Here is a 22,692-nt window from a genome sequence, read left to right on the forward strand (position 1 = left end):
GGGAGTTAACCCCCCCAGGCAATAGAATTTCAAGCACAATTTCACCTTCAATTCAACAGCAGCTCATGGAAAGTGAGAGATAGCTTGAGGATACACTACTGCAGTAAAAACATTTCAGTTAGAACTCAGAAGGGCAGCTGTCTGTTGTGTTCACTATGCCAAGTCAATGGTCTGTGTCAACATTTTGTACATCGTTTCATCCCAAAAAGTTGTGCACTGACAAAGGTATACTTAAGAGGAGGTCTAATATGTTTTTGACTCAAAACCTTCATATTCGTGATACACATTTAGATGTGGTACAATGTTGATATACCCTCGGTTCCTGTGACTAGAATTAATGTTTCATCAAGTTCTCTGCCATGGGAAGGCTAAATCCAGGTGTCGCATATTAGAAAGCTTCATGATTAGTCTGAAATATTCTCACAAATTTGGCATTCACCAAGAATGCTTTTATTATATTAAAGTACACCAACAAAAGTACAGGTGAAAAGTTGACATGTACAGAATGTAAACCTACATTGTCCACCAGTGAATGAAATTGTCAGGGCTTCTCTCTGGAAGCTGCCTTTTGACGTTAGTAACAATGATTACACTGTGGGTTTGTAGAGGATCTTTTAAAATAACAAAACATGTTGATGGTTAAAGCACTGACTGTAAAACCCACGATGTCCATCTTGAAAGTGTTCATCCTTTCCGAGTCTGTAACGCTAATTAAAATAAAATAAAATTCAAATATTCGTGGTCTGGTATTGGGTGTCCTTCGTCAACAGCCCTGTACCTCTTCATTCGGTGCCTCTTTTGTGGCCACTAGTACCAGGTTTCGGGGAGAGAATGCCGGATCGAAGAGCGGAACCAGCTGACTCTGTATACCTATGATTGCAACACACAGAAATTAGGATGCACCATTTATCCTTGTTGTTGCTATAAGACAATACAATACAGCTATAAACATGTAGACTAAAGAGTATTGAAAGAAAGCCCCACGGGGAAACTCCAACTCCCATTGTCATTGTGACTCAGCACTCCACAGCACACAAGTGAACACTACACACAATGAAATTGCATGTATGCCTACCCGTGCAAGTATGTTTACAGTACCAGCAATAAGGGAGAAGGATGTGTCCAATAGTTTGTATTCAGGCTCAGTGCCTGATTTCAAAAATATAGTTATTAGTTTTTTCTGATTTAAAATATTGTTGAAGATCCAGGCACAGGACTTCCTTATATCAGGCCTGTAGATAATTCCTTCAGAAATGCAGGTCTAAACTGTGTGGGATGTTCATATTTGTCTCCAGTTAGTTGACTGGGGAACGCCACGGCTACAAGCTGGCAGCCTATGCAGTAACGTCACGTGGGATGGGTCAATACAACCCTTGAAATTCCCAAGATTACAATTAGGCACCTCCCCCTCCTTCCTAGTTTACTCTCAACGCAATTTTTTTACAGGGAGTGCAAAAATACAGACCCTGGTGAAGGCACAAATGTTCCCAAGAGGATGAGGGGTAATGCATCTTAGTCGTCTCATATAGTGTAAGTCACATGGACTGGGAACTGACATGCAGGTCCGGGAAAACTGATGGTATAGATGGTACAGAGTGCGTATCATCATACAGGCACACAAGCATGAACTCTGATATTCCCAAAACCAAGGAGGGAGAATGCACATTGTGGTCATTCTGCATTTGTTCAGTTGCACTGAGGCTGACAAGATGAGACTGCAGAGGGTGAGCAGCAACACAGCACAAAAGATCATTGGCTGCCCCCTGCCTCCCAAAACCTCCATATGCAACTCTTGCTGCTTAAAACAACCATTTAAGATGACTTGCACCCTGACTTCCTTCTGTTCAAACTGCAGGCACTACAGGTCATTACCAGCCAGAACAAATAAACTGAAGAAGAGCTTCTTTCCCAAAGCTGTCACAATTCTCAGCTCATACTTGCGCTAGGGGTTGTCTTCACGACGGACTGTGTGGGTAGCTCTATTAGTACAATAATCTATACATTTATAATGTTCGTATAGTGTATGTAATACTGTGCACGTTGTAGGCAGGCTTAAAACGTCATTGTATAGAGTGTAATGATGACAAAGGGGCTTTTATTTCTACTTCTATTTGTGCTAAATGGGTAGTGTATCAATGTAAATCAATGGTATTGAAATTATAAAATGTAGTGAAAAGGTAAAATGACAAAAGATCACTGGCATTCTAAAGAGCAGGGATGGGTACTGTAATGCATGTCTTTGATCATCTTCTGCATGTTCAAAACAGACTACAGTACTGCACAGGCCCAAGGACACTGGTATAGAGCTGTGGCATTCTAAAGTGCAAGAGGAAAATGAAGTGGAACCATAGGAGGGATTGTGCATGGGCAGAACAGATAACAGACGACAGACAGTGTGTAGTCATACTGGTCCACTTAAAGTGATAATGAACTTTGACAATCCCTAAACCAGACTAAGAGGGAGAAAAATTGAAATAGAAGATCTTAATGGTTATTATGCTCGTCACAGTGAAATTTGAAGTGCACACAATAGGGACAATGCACATTCTCAAAGTCAAACTTAATTAACCCAGGAGGGAAATTAAAGTGGCCATGGTGCATAGGTAGACAAAACTTTCGGACTAAGTCCTCTCAATGGCTACGTTTACATGAGGTTTTTCATTGCAAATGAATAATTCAGAATTGAATAGTTCCGTCGAGTTTACCTTGATCTTTCACGTAATTCTGAATTAAGGAGTGTTTACATGACGATTTCAAAGTGGAATTAAGCTTCAGTGGAATTATGGAATGGAAGTGGAATTATTCCGAATTAAAGGGAGTTAATTCGGAATTAAAAGAATTAAATGTGTCATGTAAACATAGCAAATGAGGTAGACATGACTTAAAAATGGACCAGAAAGGCGTCCTCCTCCTCCTCACCTCTCTCCTGCAGGAAGAGCATGCGGTCGAGCAGGACCAGCGTCTCCACCACGGGGGCCAGCAGCAGCACCAGGCTGAAGTAGGCTACCACGCGGCCCTGCTCCTCCAGCATGGCCTCCACACGCCCAGCATCCAGCGGCAGGTCAGCTGGCAGGCCCACGCGGGGGAGGCCCAGACGAGCATACCTGCAGGGCCACATGATGTTTAGTGTTAGTTATGGATGCACGATGTCAAAAATTTCGGCCGATGCCGATATCCGATTATGATATTGCGGTTTTGGCCGATGACCGATATTAACCGATACCGATGATTTTCTTTCTTTAAAAAAAAAAAAAGAGATGACAATGATGCAAACAAACCTAATTTTTGAATGTCGTCTTATTTCCAAAAACACATTTTAACTCCCTGTGATAATTAGATTAAAAAATAGAGACAAAATAGAAGACAAACAGTGAAAGTCATCGTCAAGTCCATTCTTTTAGAACCGTAACATATAAAAAAAAACATCTGCCCAGTTTTACCCATCAGACCGATGTCCGATGTGTTGAATATTGGCCGATATCGGCCGATACCGATACATCTGGCCGATACATCGTGCATCCCTAGTGTTAGTATAAGTAATTTCTTATGCTTATTATATTTATCATTAGACTACAAACACAAGGGAGTATTGTACTTTGCAATTTCATACAATTATTAGTGGCAGTATTGTCTCACAAAAGTGAAGTGGAGTAGCTCCACTAGGAAAAATGTGATTGATGTCATACTGCCCCATTGAAACATTTGCTGCTCATACAAAATTGCAAGGAACATGGCTGTGAGATTTATTCCGAGACAAAATATGTACTGTAGTATGCATGTGAAGAATATGCAAAATCATAATGATGCACTGGATGTCACTTCACTACTCTGAAGGGTAAGCCACTTTGTGCTCTCTGGTGAAGCAGGATGGAAAAAAATGTGATGGTGCTGTTTCAATCAGTTGTTATTTCTCCAATCTCATAGAGTGGAACAGGGCAAAGTTAAACGCCACAATGTTGGGATTTTTCCAATAAAAAAGTAACATGGGACAAAATGTGTTTTAGAACAGAACAAATCTTTAAGGGTGTTAAGTGTTTCTCAACCTTTTTTGAACAAACACCCCCTTGGCCTCATCACAAGCCTGCCAAGGCCCCTTGACCTCATAAGCCTGACAACGCTCCCTCCCAGCTGTATCCTTCTAAATGCCCCCCCTGAAAGCTCCCCAACGTCCCCTGGGGGGCTGTACCGCCCTGTTGAGAAACTACTTTAAGGTATTGTTTTTGGTTCAATACTAACTCTGCGAAGGGCAGCATGTGTGCTTTCTTGATGGTCTGGATGCCAGCCCTGCGCAGGTCGGGCCTCTCCTCCCGGATCACCGTCTCCAGGATCGCCCGGTAACAGTGAGTCTTGAGCAGCTCGCTCTCTTCGCGAAGCCTGTGGACGTAATCCTCGATGGCGTGGCACGCCCCCTCCCGCGCCTTATAGGACAGCTGGTGACCCGGCAAGCCCTTCACCCACTCGCTCATCGGGTAGCCAAAGTCAGCTCGTGGTGGTGGTGGTTGGGGTTGCAGTTGCGAGTCACTAGGGGGCACTGGCCGGGCGAGGGAGGAGGAGGGAGGGCTGAAGACCCCAGGTGGAGAGGGGCTCTCTTTGGTGGTGATCTTCATGTAGCAGCAGGCCACGGAGGTGATGCCCAGCACGCTGGGGCAGCTGGCAAAGTGGCGCAGGAGGGTGGCGCTGAGGTCTCCGCAGGCGTGGAGGCCTGTTAAGACGAAACCAGAGTCTACCGCGTTCTCGCTTTCCCCTGGGGTAACTGTGAGGTCAGACGGCGGAGATATTCTACGAGGCAGAGTGCTGTTTGCAGAGTCCGTATAGCAAACTTCTTGATTACACCTGCAGGCCTGCTTCACCTGTAGTGTCTCTGTGTGTGTGTGAACGTCTGTGGTGGTGGTGTTGGTGGTGGTAAGCGCAGCGGCATCGGACAAACTGTCCCACACCTGGAGGGCCTCCAGAGGAGAACGGTGACCTGTCACCTGGGGCACTGATGCCCCCCCACCCCCACCCCCACCCTCTGGACTGCCACACTCTGCTGGGTGAAGACAGCAGGCCTCGGAGGCGGGTCGATGATCCGATGCAGACATGGATATCCACGGTCTCTTTTTACACAGCCCTCCCACGGGGGCCGGCCTCTCACTTTCATCATCACCACCACCACCACCACCACCACCACCGCCGTCGTCATCCCTCCTATTCAGCTGACCCATGAAGTCTTCCCATGAGTCTTTGGGATTGACCCAGCCAACCACATGATGAGGCGATGGCCCTGGCACCGCTTGGGGGAGCTTGCCGACGTTTGTCTAGACAAAGAGAAAAACATGATGGCATTTTGTTGTAAGTTAGACGGATGAGCGTTCGAGAAAACCAATTATGGCCAGCTGAGCTGAAAACTGTGCCTAGATTTTTCCCTGATGACTACTCCATCTAGTGGTGAAGCTGTGCATCACAGTGGCAGCTGATGCACAGTACTTGGTGTTTTCTTGGTGCATTCTGTATAGTCTCAAAAGGATGCTGCAACATCACAGCACCCATTGAACTTACAAACTGTGCATGAATAGAAATTAGAAATTCAAACTTCACAACATCAAATCAGTTTCTCAATGAAGATAATTAATCATTACTCAATGAGTTCATACCCATGACATCTTGCAGATACAACACAACACAATTAAAATAAATAATTCAGTTTGACTTCAGTGAGGCTGGTATTGTTAAATCTAACAGAATGTGACCTTTCTGCGCCTCTCCTTTTCCAGTGTCCAGCAGAGGTCTCCATCAAACTTCTTGGCCATCGATACCAAATTAGCATCCGCCTCCACTGCAGTCACAGAAAGGCCAAGGCCAAAGGACAAGAAACGAGTCAGGTGTCCCTGAAATAAAAAAATAAACTTATACATATTTTTGCACAACATTGCATTTGGTATGTGTACAGTGTAAGCTATATAACTTGTATTAGTTGTTTTTATTTATTTGCAAATAGCAAGAGGACCACCAACCTGTCCTGATCCCACATCGACAACATCATCACAGCTGGTCAGTTGACATAGACTTTTCACCATCTATCAAGACATACCACACACACACACACACAGGTATTTTCTGTAAATAATGAATGTTTATTGTTTTTTTAAATATTTGTATAGGGGCTTGTTAGCCTATGTTCAGACAGGGCAGTGAAGATGGAGACAAGACACTAGTGGGACAGAGACATGGGGAAGGGCTGGGAGACGGCCCTGGCCGGACAAGAACCTGGGTCCCCATGGCCAATGTTGTCCGCATATCATGTGACGCGCTTCCGTGCTGCGCCACTGCACCCACATTTCTATTCTATTGTGAATTCTATTCCATTCAGAACATTCATGTGACCCAACACTAATACCAACATTATACAAAAGATAAGCATACCATCCCCAGCCTGCGAATCTCGTGCTGCTTCTTTGGTTTCACATGCTTCCGGAAGATGTGTCCGAGGAGGGAACTCTGACTCTGATTGCTGTGGAATTCCTCGGGCTTCCCGAGTGTCGAATGGAGCTCTGCCTGATCGGGAGGCACTCTGGGGAAGGCCAGCACATGTGCAGCAGTTCGAAAGGCCAGTAGAGAAAGGGGCCAGACGGATTCATATCTAGGATGCAAGGGAGAGAGGCGGAGGGCAAAAAGGCGTAGAGATAAACAGCTGAGTGCATGTAGAGCGGCCATGTATACAGTGCCTATAAAAAGTCTACATAGCCCTGTTTAAATGCCAGGCTTTTGTGATGTATAACAAATGATTTGACAACTACCGGTAATTTCACAACTTTTTTCCACTTGAATCTTGAGTATGATCATGTACAATGTCATTGAAAAAGAAACTCAAAGCTTTAAAGGGAAAAAAGAGACAACAAAAAACTTAAATTAACATGGTTGCATAAATATGCACACCCTTGAACTAATGTTGTTGCAGCATCTTTGGTTTTTATTACAGCACTCAGCCTTTTTATGGGTAAGAGTCTATCAGTGGGGCACATGTTGGTGTGGTAAAATGTGTTCACTCTTTGCAAAAGCACTCCAAATCTGACAGATTCGGAGTGCATCTCCTGTGCACAGTCCTCCTCAGATCACCCAACAGATGTTTGATGGGATGCAGGTCTGAACTCTGTCTGGGCCATACCAAAACCTCAATCTTATTCTGGTGAAGCTATTCTTTTGTTGATTTAGGCATGTTCTTAAGGTGTCGGTTTTAAAGATTAAGTTCCTCTGTCTCTTCACCTTTCTAACAGGGGGTTGAAGGTTTTTTGTCACTACCACTGTGGAACTAATCATAATTCCCTCCTCCCTGACTAAGCCCCAAGGTCATTAGTTTAGATTAAAGGTGGAAAATGTTGTGAAATTCTTTGTCTTATGGTCATTGTTTTACATCACTAAAATCTGTGCATCTCCAGACAGGCCTGGACTGAGACCTAAAAAAAAATGCTGCTCAATGTTGTGTGACCCGAGATTGTGGGAAAATCTCTAAATGAATGAGGGAAGCGAAGGACAGCACTATTCAGATTTTTCTTTGTTTATTTTGCGAAGAAACTGGACAGTGCCTTCCTTTACTTCCTTCATTTGTATGTTTCATGGGATTCAGTACCCACTACCCAGTTAAAAAATGTAAGAATCAATAGGCGATTGTGTGAGCACATCTCCACGTTTCAAGGCCAATCTCTAGAAAAAGGCTGCCTTGGCCTCTGAGGACTGTCTGCCCAACAGGAAAAACACAAGAGAAGTCCTTACTTTCTATCTTTGACAGTTTTGTCAAGCAGCAGGTCAGCAATGTGCGGTGGCTTCAGCTTGCTTAGAGTCTCCTGCCAGCTGACAGGTAAAGTCCCCCAGAGATCCTCACTGAAGAACTCCTAAAAGAAGTCAAAGTCCAAAACATTGGTTGCCATCTCACATAAAACCACAACAGCAAACACTATCTTCTGAAAAAACGATACACAGTAAGTTACATCACAGAAGTGAGTACAACCCTCAAATTTCTGCTGATTTATTTATTTATTTTTTTAAATCACTTTGACACAATAAACAGTAGCCAGTGTATAACTTATAGTCGTTTCAATATATTGTTCACTCAAATAATTGAGTGTCCAGTCAGTAACATCAAGCATGGTAGTGGGATTGACATGGTTTGGGGATGCTTGAATAACGTCAACATTGGAAAGCTGAATTTCACCAAAATAAACATGCATGTCAACATGAACTGTGTCTACCCAAAGCAGATTGTGATTCTTTCTATGGGATTTCAAGATAGGGTGTAGAGTAGTAGAGTAGAGCTTCATTGTCCCCCTGGAGGACATTTGCCTTGGGCTTCACCCACTGCATTACACACAGGTCTACTCACATACCCAGCATACAACATGGCATAAAAAGCATAAACATAGAAAACATGAAACTGTGCACTTCCTATGTATGGCATGTCTGTCTGTCATTACGCATTCGTATGGCAGATGGGACAAAGGAGTTCCTATAACTTATTTGTCCCATCGGCAGTCTACTGTCCTGAACCCTCAACCCAGTGAATTCATAATGCAGAATGTGTGTGGGGTCCTCTAGAACCTGTGTCTCCCAGTGTACTCACTTTTGTGAGATACATTTGCATTAATGGCTGTATTTCAAGTTATTTTGAGTGAACACTAAATTGAAGTGACTATAAAAGTTGAACCAACGCTGGCTACTGTTCATTGTGTCAAAGTAAAATTCCCCATGAAAAGATACATTCACAAATCCCCAGAGATGTGAGGGGTGTAGGCATAGCCTACTGACTTCTGTGATATGCAATACAGTAAACATTCATGGGATGACATCAGCTACTTACAATGATGAATGAATCAGAAATGTGCTTGTAACTTGACAGCGGGGACACGGCATTCTTAGCCAGGTGTTTTTGTTGTTCGTCGGTAAGGGTAGCTGGCAGCATTGTTTAATTATGATGACAAGGGTGAGGCGGCCCAGACGAACCACACTGACATTAATACGGTACCAGTGGGATAGTGCTGTAGATGGCGCGATTCATGTAAACAAGAATACACTGGTTGTATTTCTAATAGGAGGGTTGAATATTAATAAATAGGCCTACGTTACCTCGACAAATATGAACATACGAGAAGCCTACAGCCAAAATGTCAACAACTGTTCCTCATAATCATCAATAGAAGAAATGTGTTAGCCAGTCTTCTCACCACTGTTTTCACATGTCCTAAAAAGTTTACCTATGAACCCGGAAGTAGAATACGACGTCACAGGAAGCTGTAACAAATCAGCGTGGCCAGCAATGTAGCAGACTGGTGTGTACCTGTAGTTATTTCGGAATATTCGGTTGTTTTCACATCTCCAAAATGGACTATATGGGCACGAAAGACTAAAACCATGTTTGTGCAGCAGGTCTGCGATTTTAAATGAAGTTTAGGTGTGCGTGTGAAGTTCAGGGATTCACAATTAGCATAGGCTAATTTAGCTGGTTTGTGATGACAATGCTTGTCATTTAAATGCTGCTGTGTATATGTGTATTTATTTAGGTGTAGAATAGTGGCATTTCTTTGTAGTAATTAATGTACAATGTACTGTGGAATGCAAGCGGCATCAATGCAAAACTTCGGTTCCGTTGACAGTTCAGTAGTACAGTTCAGAGGTCAATATTGTTATTGTTTGATCGTACCCATCTTATAATTCTTTGGAGTGCTTGAAGAGGTTCATCTAGCTAGCACTAGGGCTTTTAGGTGAGCAAACGGTTGCTGTTCAAGATGTCAGGTCTTATGGTGAATTTTCATGATGCTGGCAGCAGTCAGAGTGGTGAGGGTTTTACAAAGCCGATGGGTAACAATAAACATAAACGCTTCAACAAGAGCAGGCGTTTTCTAGAAAGAAAAGGTTATCTAAACGATAAGCAAAACAAGCCTCATCAAAGACACGGGCATTGTCAAAATGGGAAACTAGGAAACCAACAGCACTCAACAGCAAAGCCTTTCCATAGAGTTGGTAAAGTGGACCTCAGCAAAACAGAACACCCAAAGTTTGCGCCCAAACCCAAAGATGGCGCAAGTTCCTCCGCAACTGCAGCCACTATCCAGACGAAGCTCACCTTCGGTTCCAGTCAAACAAAGCAACTGACAACACCGGCAGCCAGACCTAGCTCATCCCTGACGACAACTTCAGCGGATACCCAGCCGAAACCCTGCCTCAGTACAAGTCAAGCCCAGAAACAACCAGCAGCCACTGCAGGCAACCCAGCCGCTCTCTCGGGTCTTGGAAGAACTGTCTCCTATACCTCGGAGGGTATTGTCATCACCCAGTCTGCTTCCTTTGGTGGTATGCCCCACAGTGGCAATCCACAAAAGTATTTGGCCATTGACTGTGAGATGGTTGGCACCGGTCCAAAAGGCAAGAACAGCGAGTTGGCCCGCTGTAGTATCGTGTCTTACGATGGTGACATTATCTATGACAAGTTTATCAAGCCTATGAATCCTGTGACAGATCTGAGGACCCGATGGAGTGGCATCCAGTGGCACAACCTGCGGGATGCCACACCATTCATTGAAGCAAAAAAAGAGGCAAGCTAACAATGTTGATGCTTTTAACTTCGTGGAAATGGCCTCTGCAACATGTGATAAATGTCTTGCGAATTACTCATCTTTTGGTTTTATAGTGTGGTGCTTTAATATTGTTCAGGATAATACTGTACAATGAGAACAACAGGTGAAACTAAAACTCCTTGGTCATGGTCATGTTTGCAGATTTTAAAGATTCTCTCAGGCAAGGTGGTGGTTGGTCATGCTATCCACAATGACCTCAAGGCCCTGAAGTATAGTCACCCGACAGGACTGACACGAGACACCTCACGCATCCCTCTCCTGAACAAGAAAGCCGGCATACCAGAGACGGACGTGGCCTCCCTCAAGAGACTTACCAAGGCACTCTTCAACCGTGACATTCAGGTGAGTAGCCCAAGATGTGCCCATATCCTGTGAAAATGAAAAACACAAAAGTGAAAGTCACATTGCCATTGTCACACAGCATGACGCAGCACACCACAGCACAACAAAATTGCATTTATAAATGCAATAAATGCGTTAAGCTCCCTTCATGGGCAAACCTTGGGCCACAAGCCGGACTCCCTAGCCACTCACCCATGCCTGCCTGCACTGCTGCTGAAATGTTGATGAGCAGCTAAACTAAACCGTGAAATCAGTTTTAATTGCACATGATGCAAACAAACTGTTCAGGTTCACAGAAAATGCGGAAAGACACAATTTGGAAACTTAATAAATCCCTCTTCGTAATAATAATATCAGTGTGATGTGTTTTTGTGTGTACTTAGAATTCTGTCTGTCTGTGGAAGTAATTCAGGGTGTATGCAGGGTTTTAAAAAGTATTAAAAGGTGATAAATGAAAAAGCCAAAATTGAATGGCCTTAAAAGTAGAACATTCGCTCAAAAGGTATTATTTCTTGAAAAACGAGGTATTATTTTTTTTAGTTGTACCATTTTGACAAAAAAAAGAGGGTACGCGGTTAGGGCGTCAAGTTGCCAACGTGCCAGGTTGGTGGTGGGTGTAATTAACCAGTGCTCTCCCCCATCCTCCTCCATGACTGAGGTACTCGCATGGTACCGTCCCGCCGCACTGCTCCCTTTCGGTCGTCTTTTTGCAAAAAAACGAAAGTGTAATGTAATGTTAAGGAGGTAGAAATGACAAAAGATGTCTTGTTAATACCGCATCGGAGTGTCGTGATGATTGTAAAAAAAAAATCTAAAGGTAGTGAAAAAGGGTATTAAGTGACTTCAAGATTGGTGTATATACCCTGTAATTGTGTTTTTGTTTTCCATGTGTTGTAGGTTGGGAAAAAGGGCCATTCCTCTGTGGAAGACGCAAAAGCCACTATGGAGCTTTACAAAATGGTGGCTGTGGAGTGGGAGAGAACACTGGCTTCCAAGCCCTTTTCCAAGTGATGGACTGTGAACATGATAGCATATGTATTAATATTTAATTCAGAGACATTTTTCATTTTCTCTGAGTTCAGCATTTTTTCACGGGATGTGCTGATTTGTTCTGGGAGTTCTGATGCTGTTCTGACAAAATCTTAATGTGACAAAATGATGCCACAGGGGGGCGCTATTGATTAAATTGCAGGTTTTAAAGAGATGTCGGTTCAAAATGAACATATACACAATGACAATAATCTTTTGTCTTTTGGTGCTCAATATGCCGTATTTTCATTCAAAAATAAACATATTTTATACTTGCAACATGTGTGAGACGGTTTACTTTTAAAAAATTAATAGCATTTGTGTCTGCAAATTTGGCGGCTGAGTGACTGTGATTTAATTTAATAAGTGAAAATGTTCATACTAAACAGAGGCCTACATTTTATAGAAAATATCATGAGGGACTTTTTAACCAACTTCCATGGGCATGCCCTATTCATCACAATTTGATGCTCATCATCATCCAACCCAACATCATATCTTGCTGAAGAGTAGAATAACTATGCCTGCATTGAATATTGTTTCTAAAATGTTACCCATTTATCTCAAACTGGAAATAGATGATAATTGCCTTCCAGAGATAATATTTCAGGCAGTAATATGTGTTCTTTTAAGAAATGCAGATGTGTGTTTTGTAGTAGTTTTGACATGCATGAGGACCTCCTCAACCTTTGATACTGTAGTGCTGTAAAACACCCAAAGGTTCAAGGCTCCATGCAAACATTTTAGCCAAACAGCAGTAATATACTACAATACAAATCCTTGCAGTAAGAATGGCATGCCTAAATATTTCAGCACTAAAAGATGACTGAAGCGGCTTAAATATTTAAGCTGGTCTGTATCACACATTGGCTGTCCTGTCTTGCCTCTAGATTGTACTTGTTATTATGGATGAGTAAGAACAGGCTCACGCAGTCACTCCTCAGCCTGCTGAGTTATGTAGTCGGCAATCTACAATATATAGCCTATGGGGGAACTGGGTCATTTCACTTGAAATCAGACACTTTGGGACCCGACTGACACAGATTTCAATCATACTTCGTGTGCCTGTTTAGTAGCATGGTAGCACCCCAGAACTGCATTTGTGTGAATCTGACACCAATATTAAGGGAGAAACAGACTAGCAAAGGTTTACATATGAGGGTAGGACACTATGCATTCAGCATTGGCTATATCAGTCAGTGTAAGTCACAAAAAGATGTCTGTGGTGTTATTTGAAAGCTCTTTTCTGGCTCTACAAATTACACAACAGCAAGGAATACAACAACCCTCAGAATATGAATTATGATAAATTGAAAAATTAAAAATGGAATATCAAAAAAACGTATATTTTTAAATGGCCAGTTCCTTGTCTAAACGTAGCCTGCAATGTCATGAACAACACCTGAAATGCTGGTGTTTGGTTCTTTATTCATTTCAGAGATAATGGGACTCAAATATGGCATCGTACAGATCACCTAGTAATAATATGGTAATACCATAGTAATATCACATGACAGCATGTCTATCGGAATATGTGAAGGATGGAGATGGTCCATGAGGATGCAGGAAGTTCAGTTTCACCTCTCCAGTGCTCTGCATACATTCCGCAACACATGCTCGCCACTAGTTGCCATCATATACAGCTACAACATACCCTTTGATGCTTGAACATAAAAAAATCCTTTACTGAGCTTATTCTTTCAAACCTGCCTCTGAATGCTGAAAATGGTCTAGCTTCCACTGTGTCCATTGACAATGGGCAGAAGCTAGTTTTTGAGTACATGGAATCGGGACTAACGAGGGTGCAGGGCCCACCGGAAAAATGCCTGTTATGCCAGATGACCAGTCCAGTCCTGTCCCTGACACTACTCTACTACTACTTTATTACAACTCATTTCAACCTTTATGTCCCATTATCTCTGAAATGAATAAAGAACCAAACACCCCATTTTCAGGTGTTGTTTATGACCTTACAGGCTATGTATAGACAGGAAACCGGCCATTTAAAAATACAAGTTTTTTTGATATGCAATTTTTAATTTTTCAATGTATCATAATTCATATTCTGAAGGTTGTTGTATTCCATGCTGTTAAGGAATTTGTAGAGCCAGAAAAGAGCTTTCAAGCAACACTTCGGACATCTTTTTGTGACTTACACTGACTGATATAATCAAGGCTGAATGTATAGTGTCCTACCCTCATATGTAAACCTTTGCTAGTCTGTTTCTCCCTTAAAGGGGTATGCCACTATTTTGGGGCTTAATACAGTTAAAATCGTTGGCCAGGGTTTATAAAGGTGGTAAAGTGTCTTATTTTTCATGTTAAGCGTTGTCTTGCTATAAGACAGGTTAAAAGAGGGAATATGTCGCTAAGCTAGTGAAAGTCAATGTATCCGTGTAGCATGCTACAATGCTACACGGATACATTGACTTTCACTAGCTTAGCGACATATTCCCTCTTTTAACTTGTCTTAAAGCAAGACAACGGCTTACATGAAAAACAAGACACTTTACCACCTTTATAAACCCTGGCCAACGATTTTAACTGTATTAAGCCCCAAAATAGTGGCATACCCCTTTAATATTGGTGTCAGATTCACACAAATGCAGTTCTGGGGTGCTACCTTGCTACTAAACAGGCACAGCAAGTATGATTGAAATCTGTGTCGGTCGGGTCCCAAAGTGTCTGATTTCACGTGAAATGACCCAACTCTAAGAGGTCAGAAGGAGAAAAAAAATAAAATGACGTACAGAGCTACAGCAGCTCTCAGTCATGATGCGAGTAAAAAACTGATGATGTGTAGCACAAAACAGACATGAAAGATGTAATTTGTGTTAAGATGTCACCAAGGTCTGATGGGGGTTGATGTACACTCACTGGCCACTTCATTAGGCACACCTTTCGAACGGAAATTTCTGAGCATCCAATCACTTGACGGCAACTCAATGCATTTGGTCTCGTAGACATGGTCGAGATGATCTGATGCAGTTCAAACCGAGCATCAGAATGGGGAAAAAAGGTTGTTTAAATTACTTTGAACATGACATGACTATGGGTGCCATAAGGGCTTGGTTTAAGTATTTAAAAAACTACTGACAGTATCTAGTGGGATATTCACACACAGAAAATGGTCCAAAAAAGCAAAAATATACAGTAAGCAGCATTTATGTGGGGAAAAATGGCTTGTTGATGGCAGAGGTTAGAGGCGAATGGCCAGACTGGTTCAAGCTGATACAAAGGCCACATTAAAGGGATATGCCACTATTTTGGGGCTTAATACAGTTAAAATTGTTGGCTGGGGTTTATAAAGGTGGTAAAGTGTCTTATTTTTCATGTTAAGCGTTGTCTTGCTTTAAGACAAGTTAAAAGAGGGAATATGTCGCTAAGCTAGTGAAAGTCAATGGATCCATGTAGCATTGTAGCATGCTACACGGATCCATTGACTTTCACTAGCTTAGCAACATGCTCCCTCTTTTAACTTGTCTTAAAGCAAGACAACAGCTTACATGAAAAATGGCCAACGATTTTAACTGTATTAAGCCCCAAAATAGTGGCATACCCCCTTTAAGTAAAATAACCACTCGTTACAACCAAGGTATGCATAAGAGGATCTCTGAACGCACAGCACATCAAATCTAGAGGCAGATGGGCTACGGCAGCAGAAAGTCACATCAGGTGCCACTCTTGTCAGCTAAGAACAGGAAAAAGAGGCAACAATTTGCACAGGCCGACCATAATTCGACACTGGAAGATTGGAAAAAATGTTGCCTGCTCTGATGAGTCTTGATTTCTGCTGGAACGCTCAGGTGGAATGGTCAGAATTTTGCGTCAATGACATGAAAACATGGATCCACCCATGCCCTTTATCAAAGTTTCAGGCTAGTGTTGTAGGGAAGATGTAGGGATATTTTCTTGCCACAGTTTGGGCCCCTTAGTACCAATTGATCTTTGTTGGAATGCCACAGCCTACCCGGGTATTGTTGCAGGATGTTAAGGACGTTTTTAAGGCAAAAGGGGGTCCAACCCTGCACTAGAGAGGTGTTCCTAATAAAGTGGCCAGTGAGTGTATGTGTAACTGTAGACTAACACCTCATTCCCCTCCCAACCCTCCTCTCCGCCGTTAGGATGGGAGATCGCAGGTTGTCTGAGAGGGAGACGGGAACTAATCTCACCCCTCCTTTAAGTTGCGGACACTGTCGCCTTTGTTTAAGGGCTCTGTCACAGGCCTAAGCAAATGGCGGGAATCAGTGTTATTCCCCGCCTGTGAATTCAACCGCACATTAATTATGCCACTTCCTCTCTCTCTGCCTCAGTCCAATCTCCACCAAGAGAAGAGAGTCAGTCAACAGCTGCACTGGTGCTGCAGCTGATGATGAAAGAAGGCACACTCTCACCAACTGCCATGTCTCTCTCTCTCTCTCTCTCACACACACACACACACACACACACACACACACACACACACACACACACACACACACACACACACACACACACACACACACACACACACACACACACACACACACACACACACACACACACACACTTTCTCTTTCCCTCCCTCCCTTTTTCTCTAATACGTACACATTCACCCAATTCCTAGCTTGGCCTACCAGTCCACCCCTTTTTCTGTTGTGACTGTATCCATCCAACCTATTCATGGACCATTCCTCTTCAAGCTGTGTTTACTGGGCTGGACTGCTTATTTTTTGTTTAAATGCTGTGTGAGGAGAAAATACGATTTTCCAGCAGTAGTTTCTCAGATTCCAGGAATCAAGAGATACACAAAAGGAAGAATAACTTATTCCCTTAGACCTAAGCATATTCTGTTCCTTTTTTCCCCTTAGAAGGTGTTCTAAGTGGTGGAAAAGTTCGCTCTTCACGTCATCTTCTGACCATCTGACTGCAGGCAATCTGTTTCAGGTCATTAATAAGATTACTCAGGGTTTGGTTTGGATTACTCTCAGCTTCCATAAAAAAAACCCTGGAAGGTTTTGGTAATGTCTTATAAAGCCTCCAGTGGTTTTGGTGAAGCTATGATTCAGATGAAACTTAATATACACGCTACATGATGTGCCACGTTTTATGGCTTTACCATGTCAATGGAAAAAGACTGGAGCTCATTGGTTTGCTGTATTATTCAATACATTATGTGTGTAGGCCTATGTCAAACAATCTGGTCCATTTAAAAGACACCTGTGACCTGTGTCTCCGTCCTGCGATCCTCATCATAAGGGAAATCTTTCTGCCAGTTGGAATTAGTGTTGCACAGACCGTCACAATGGTGACGCTACCTCATTCATTCATAGCCTGATGTGTGCATGTTGCTTATACCCTCAAATACTTCTCCACATAGTCAGAGCATCTAGCTGCCCACTGAACACTCGACGTCAACTGAGTCCACACACAGGACCACTTTGTTCTTTGCTCTCTCTCTCTCTCTCTCTCTCTCTCTCTCTCTCTCTCTCTCTCTCTCTCTCTCTCTCTCTCTCTCTCTCTCTCTCTCTCTCTCTCTCTCTCAAGGTCAACAGCAACCGAAACGCAGACTGAGCAATCAGCACCTCTCGTGCCAGTTGGCTAATTCTTGAACTTTTGCACTCCCCTACAACTGGAGATGGGGCAGACCACAGACACTGTGTCCTGTGATGATGCACCTTCGCCACTCAGACAGTTGCAGAGAGGTGGCCGCTAGTCCTGGAACACTACGCCAACATGGCATATTTAATCAAGGATGGCTGAGTCTTTGATTAGAGATACAGAGGTTCTACTGACATTACTTAATGTAACAACGTTTTGTCACTTTTAAAGTCTCAGTCATCTCCCTGATTTATATTGAATGTTGTTTTGAAGTGTAGCCAAATGAATGTGTTGATTTGATTGAAATGTGACTTGTTCCTGAATATTGCACTCCCTTGCAACTGGAAATGGGCAGATCAGAGACACGGTGGCCTGTGAATGTGATGATGCACCATCACCTCTGAGGCAGTGGCAGAGAAGTAGGTGGTTGCTAGTGAATCATCTGGCATTGGTTGATTCAATGTCAATAAGGCTTGTATCTTTGTTTTGCTGAGCTATATTAGAGAAACGGAGAGTTCAGATGCAAAACCCCCTAAGTGCCTTTTCAGAAAATAATCTTAATTCATTTTTATTTAATACAAAGCTATCAAAAATTGCGCATTTTTTAATTTTATTTTTGTAATATACTAGTACATGAATGTAAACCAAACCAACAACGGGGTTCTCTAAAAATATAGAAGTCTAGGTCTTCAGAAATGGAGTTAGGGGGTTTTGCATCTGAACCTAACAGTGATTGTACTGTCAGTTCTACTTACAGTAAATCTAACATCAAGTTCCGACACTTTCATAGTCAGTACCACCCACCTGATTTATGTTTGGAAGATGTTTGAATTGTGTTCTGACGTGTGGGCAAATTAATATGTTTTTTTTTATTGAAATATGACTAATTCCAGAATCTCACAACTGGACATCAGCAGAGCGAAACGGTGGCTCTGGTGATGATGGACTATCTCTTCTCTTGCAAAAAGGTGGTCATAATAAATCTTGTTGGGAAATTGTTTGGAAACAAGACAGAGGATATACTCGATGTCAATATGGTATTTGTAATCAAGGCTTGCCTCTTTGATATTTTTCCCCCCAGAAATAGACATCACAGTATACTGATATTATTAAATGTAGGCTACATGTGATGTCTTCATTTTCAAAGTCTGAACCCCATACTACAGTTTAAATACTACTTTGAGGTACAGCCAAATTATTGTGTGTTTTTTGTTGTTGAAATATGTCTAAATTGCACTCCTTTACAAATGGACATCAGCAGACCAGAGGAACTGTGGCCAATGATCATGCACCATCTTAGCTCTGCGCTTGGAAACAATACCTCAGGTTGGGTTAATTTGGTAATTTTTTAATCCAAAATGTCTATCTGTATCTTTGATGTGTATTTATATTAGCTAAGGAAATAATAGAAACAGAACATTTATCAATATGAAATGTGAATTATTTTTATTGCTCTGTGGCAAGTCTTACTTCTCTGAATTGATGTAAAACTGTTCATTAAAACATTGCATTTTAGGGATGGCAAATGAATATCATCACTAATGATCATGTCATCAACCATAAACCAATCTTAAAGCACATTGAACTTCGGAATGCAATCGATCATGCCACTGTCCAACCACTTCCTTGCAAATTTGTCTCCGGCTTTCCCCACGCTGCTTCCTCCCTCAAGACTCCGGTGCTCAGTCGACTGCTGAGCTCTAGTGTTGACAAACCCGCCTGTGCCTATATGTTAAATTCCACCATGGTCTAACAGCCAGCCAGGGCTGTCAGCAAGGACAGGACACACACAAAGCCGTATTCATCCTTCCCTCCTATCCTCCCCATGCTGCACTCTGCAGGAGTCTGCTCACGCACACTGTGGACCGCTCTCTATCTTTCTCTTTCTGTTTTTCTTTCCCTCTCTTTTCCTCTTTCTCACTACATATTCTTGACTGACTGTATTTTTGATGTTCACTGTGCCATCTCTCCTAATTCTCTCTCTCTCTCTCTCTCTCTGACTCTATCTCTCTCTCTCTCTCTCTCTCTCTCTCTCTCTCTTTCTCTCTGACTCTATCTCTCTGTCTGCATGTCACTGTTTTTCGATGTTTGCTGTGTGATGATCGCCTCATGTCCACCCCATCAGGGAGATCAGAGTCACCTGTGCTGCTCCCCATGTCACAGGTCACCTGTTGGGGCTTTCAACTGTCTTCAAGTCCCTCACTTCACACTTCTGCTGCAGGTGGATGAGTCAACACACACACAGAGGCTGTCAGGGCGCTAAACCCAAACATGTTGGGTGCTTTTGCTCTGCAAGTCAGCATAAAAAGGCTTGACATAGATGGTGGTGTTGCGAATTTTCAGTGTAGCAAATTTATATGTAATATAGACAATAAATGAATTACTTGGATAAATTACCCAAAAGCAGAAGTACTGTAATTAAGCCAAAGAGACACGCCAAGCAGCATGTAGCCTACCTGCACCTTGACAATTTTATATCAGAGGTCGTAGTAAAAAAAAAACAATTATCAGCTACATTATTGATCTTCTCTGCCTTTTTTCGTCTTTACGACCTTGAAAAAAATGTTGTATCTTGACTTTTAAAAACAGAGCTGTTTCTGACCTCCTTGGCTTGTCTATCATGTTTTGATATGGAATGCCTAGACAGGCTGTCAGGATGATGTATGTGGGTTGTGGGCACTGCATGTTCTTGCCGTATAGCTGTGATGGCAAGAGGTCACGGACTGTACTGTACAGTGCTGTACTTGCCCATTTGCTGGCTGTTTACATGGTGGGAGGAATCTTTTCAGACTCAGAGTGCAGACCACGCTACTACTGCCCTGCCATCTGACTCCCAGAAATCTTTACAAGGGCAGCTATATTTGGTAAAACAAACATGTACTGTATATACAGTCACCAACCAAGGTGGGCCAAAATATTTGAGACCATTATTTTATTTTTTCTTTTGTAATGGTTGTTGTGTTGTTCTTTTGGTATGAGTGTTTGGTATGAGGTTCCCACTATAAAAACACTGCCAGATATTGCACTCAACCAATTTGTGAACCGAATCCTAATACTGATGAGCATGTACGTAAGTAATACGACAGGTACGTCAGGACACCATTGCCTGTATCATGGACAGGGCCGCTGACAGCTTTGGCTGGGCCTAGGACAAAGTCTTCTGAAAGGGCCCAATACATTCAATGTAATGAGGACCCAATCATGGGCCCCCCATATCCCTGTGCCTGGGACAACTGACCCCCTTTCCCCCCCTTGTCAGCTTCCCTCATGGACACATGCAGAGGGAATACAAGGCACAGTGTTTACTGTCTCAATATCTAATCTCCTCATCCTCTGCCTCACACTGTTATGCAACTAGGAAGAAATACAGGGGAAGATACTCTGATGGATTTCAAAGTCAAAGTCAATCAGCTTTATTGTCAATTTCTTCACATGAACTAGACATACAAAGGAATGCAAATTGTGTTTCACTGTCCCATGATGTGTAGACAAGACAAGACAAGACAACCTGTATGTGCACAGGAAGCAAGTACAGTAATATAGGTATACTGAAAAACAGTAAATGAGCAGGCAGAACAAATAACATCACACGACCACAAGTAACCATGATTGAATAAATAAATTGAACACTAGTGTGCAGTATACATGGGTTCTAATTGTTTGTTTTCCCCTGGCTGCGCGATCCTGGCTGCACACAACTCACAACCTCTGATTGTTGGAAACCGCTGTCAGTCAAAAATTTAGCCCACGTGGTTGGCTGTCAGTGTCTTGCCCCGCCTCACAACACAAAAAAGCCCAATAGTAATATCAAGTCAAATCAGGTGTAAGTGATATAACATCAGATGGTAGTGCAGCACACAGGGTATAGTTTCCTATGCGCTGGTCTAGAGTAAAGGGCACATCCTGAAAACACAAGGCAGTCTTTATAGGGGTACACTCAGTCTGTTCAAATAAAACAAGTGCACAACTCTTATCAACAGTTCAGGACTAAGTCTGATTGAAGTCCACATGCTTGAAATTCTACGATTGCATGCAGGGGAGTAGCAACAAATTGCTGGACCCTTTATGTACAATAAACTCCAATGACCCCAAAAAATGGATCCCTACATGTTTGTTTGACCTACAGTAGCAATGTCATGTGCAACCAATTTAGCCATCAATCTTGAGAAGCTGCAAGAGATTGTTTACAGTGGCCAAGTAAACTAGACAAACCTGCCTAGCATCCAAAAATGTTTTTTATCAGGTGAGTTGGTCAAGGCCTGGTTCTTGTAAGATCACCACAACAGGCACCAGTCTGGGCCCGCTAATCAAAACACAAGGTGTTGTCCTCCCTCTGTTTGGATCTTTGGGGTGAGCAGCATTGGCAGGACGGTGGAGACCGTACGGTGGTGGAGCGTACCTATGTTCCCCAGGTCCTATGTTCCCTGGGTCCTATGTTCCCCTGTCTATGTATGGGAGTGGGGAACATAGGACCCTTTTTCTAAAAAAGGGTTCTATGTTCCCCGCATTGTATGTTTCCAAGTTTTCAAATTGTGCCCTTCCCAAAACCATCCCTAAACCTAACCTGACAGAAATGCAATGTTTCTGAGTTGTAAATTTGTGCCCTGACCAAAACTATTCCTAAACCTAACCTGTCAGAGGTGCAACAACAACCTGCGCTTTGCCATGCGGCAGCAGTCTACTTGGAAGCAGCGGGGAACATAGAACCCTTTTTTGAAAAAAGGGTCCTATGTTCCCCGGTAGAGGGGAACATAGGACCCAGGGAACATAGGGATGATGACCCATACGATGGCTATGGCTAACAAAAAGTGGATATTTTGATTGGTCATACTCAAAGCATTGGTCAAAGCAATGCAGAGGCCATTCTAACCACTGTTTGGGCTGATTCCACCCCACAGCGCTCAGCTGAACTGAGCAACTCCAGACTACTAGGCCTAATAGCATAATTTTCCCATAAGTCATTTCACTCCGTGGCCATCTTGCCGACACCTCAGGGCAACTTCTTTCAGATTAGTAAGACCAGGGGCACCTCAGAATGAATGGCAAAAAAAGGAATGGGACGACTGAGCGATGCACCCCCGTGTGAGTAGTTACCCGATGCGAGTCGCACATGTCACCTGCCACCGACCAGCAGCAA

General features: G+C 42.8%; 2 protein-coding genes across 2 annotated transcripts; one reads left to right on the top strand and one right to left on the bottom strand.

Annotated features, from left to right (window-relative positions):
* Positions 1–423: 423 nt before the first annotated feature.
* On the bottom strand, positions 424–9,200 carry mettl25b (methyltransferase like 25B). Its single transcript, XM_063199309.1, has 8 exons — positions 8,831–9,200; positions 7,750–7,868; positions 6,403–6,619; positions 5,994–6,056; positions 5,730–5,867; positions 4,237–5,297; positions 2,920–3,104; positions 424–870 (listed from the first exon to the last, which is right to left on the bottom strand). Exons 1-8 carry the CDS (start codon positions 8,930–8,932, stop codon positions 764–766), a joined length of 1,992 nt encoding a protein of 663 aa, XP_063055379.1. The 5' UTR covers positions 8,933–9,200; the 3' UTR covers positions 424–763.
* A 45-nt stretch (positions 9,201–9,245) lies between these two features.
* On the top strand, positions 9,246–12,254 carry isg20l2 (interferon stimulated exonuclease gene 20-like 2). Its single transcript, XM_063199307.1, has 3 exons — positions 9,246–10,562; positions 10,746–10,946; positions 11,844–12,254. The coding sequence occupies exons 1-3, from the start codon at positions 9,756–9,758 to the stop codon at positions 11,955–11,957; spliced, it is 1,122 nt and encodes a 373-aa protein (XP_063055377.1). The 5' UTR covers positions 9,246–9,755; the 3' UTR covers positions 11,958–12,254.
* Positions 12,255–22,692: the final 10,438 nt, after the last annotated feature.

This window comes from Engraulis encrasicolus, chromosome 5 (assembly GCF_034702125.1).
Source record: "Engraulis encrasicolus isolate BLACKSEA-1 chromosome 5, IST_EnEncr_1.0, whole genome shotgun sequence".
NCBI classification, from domain to species: domain Eukaryota; kingdom Metazoa; phylum Chordata; class Actinopteri; order Clupeiformes; family Engraulidae; genus Engraulis; species Engraulis encrasicolus.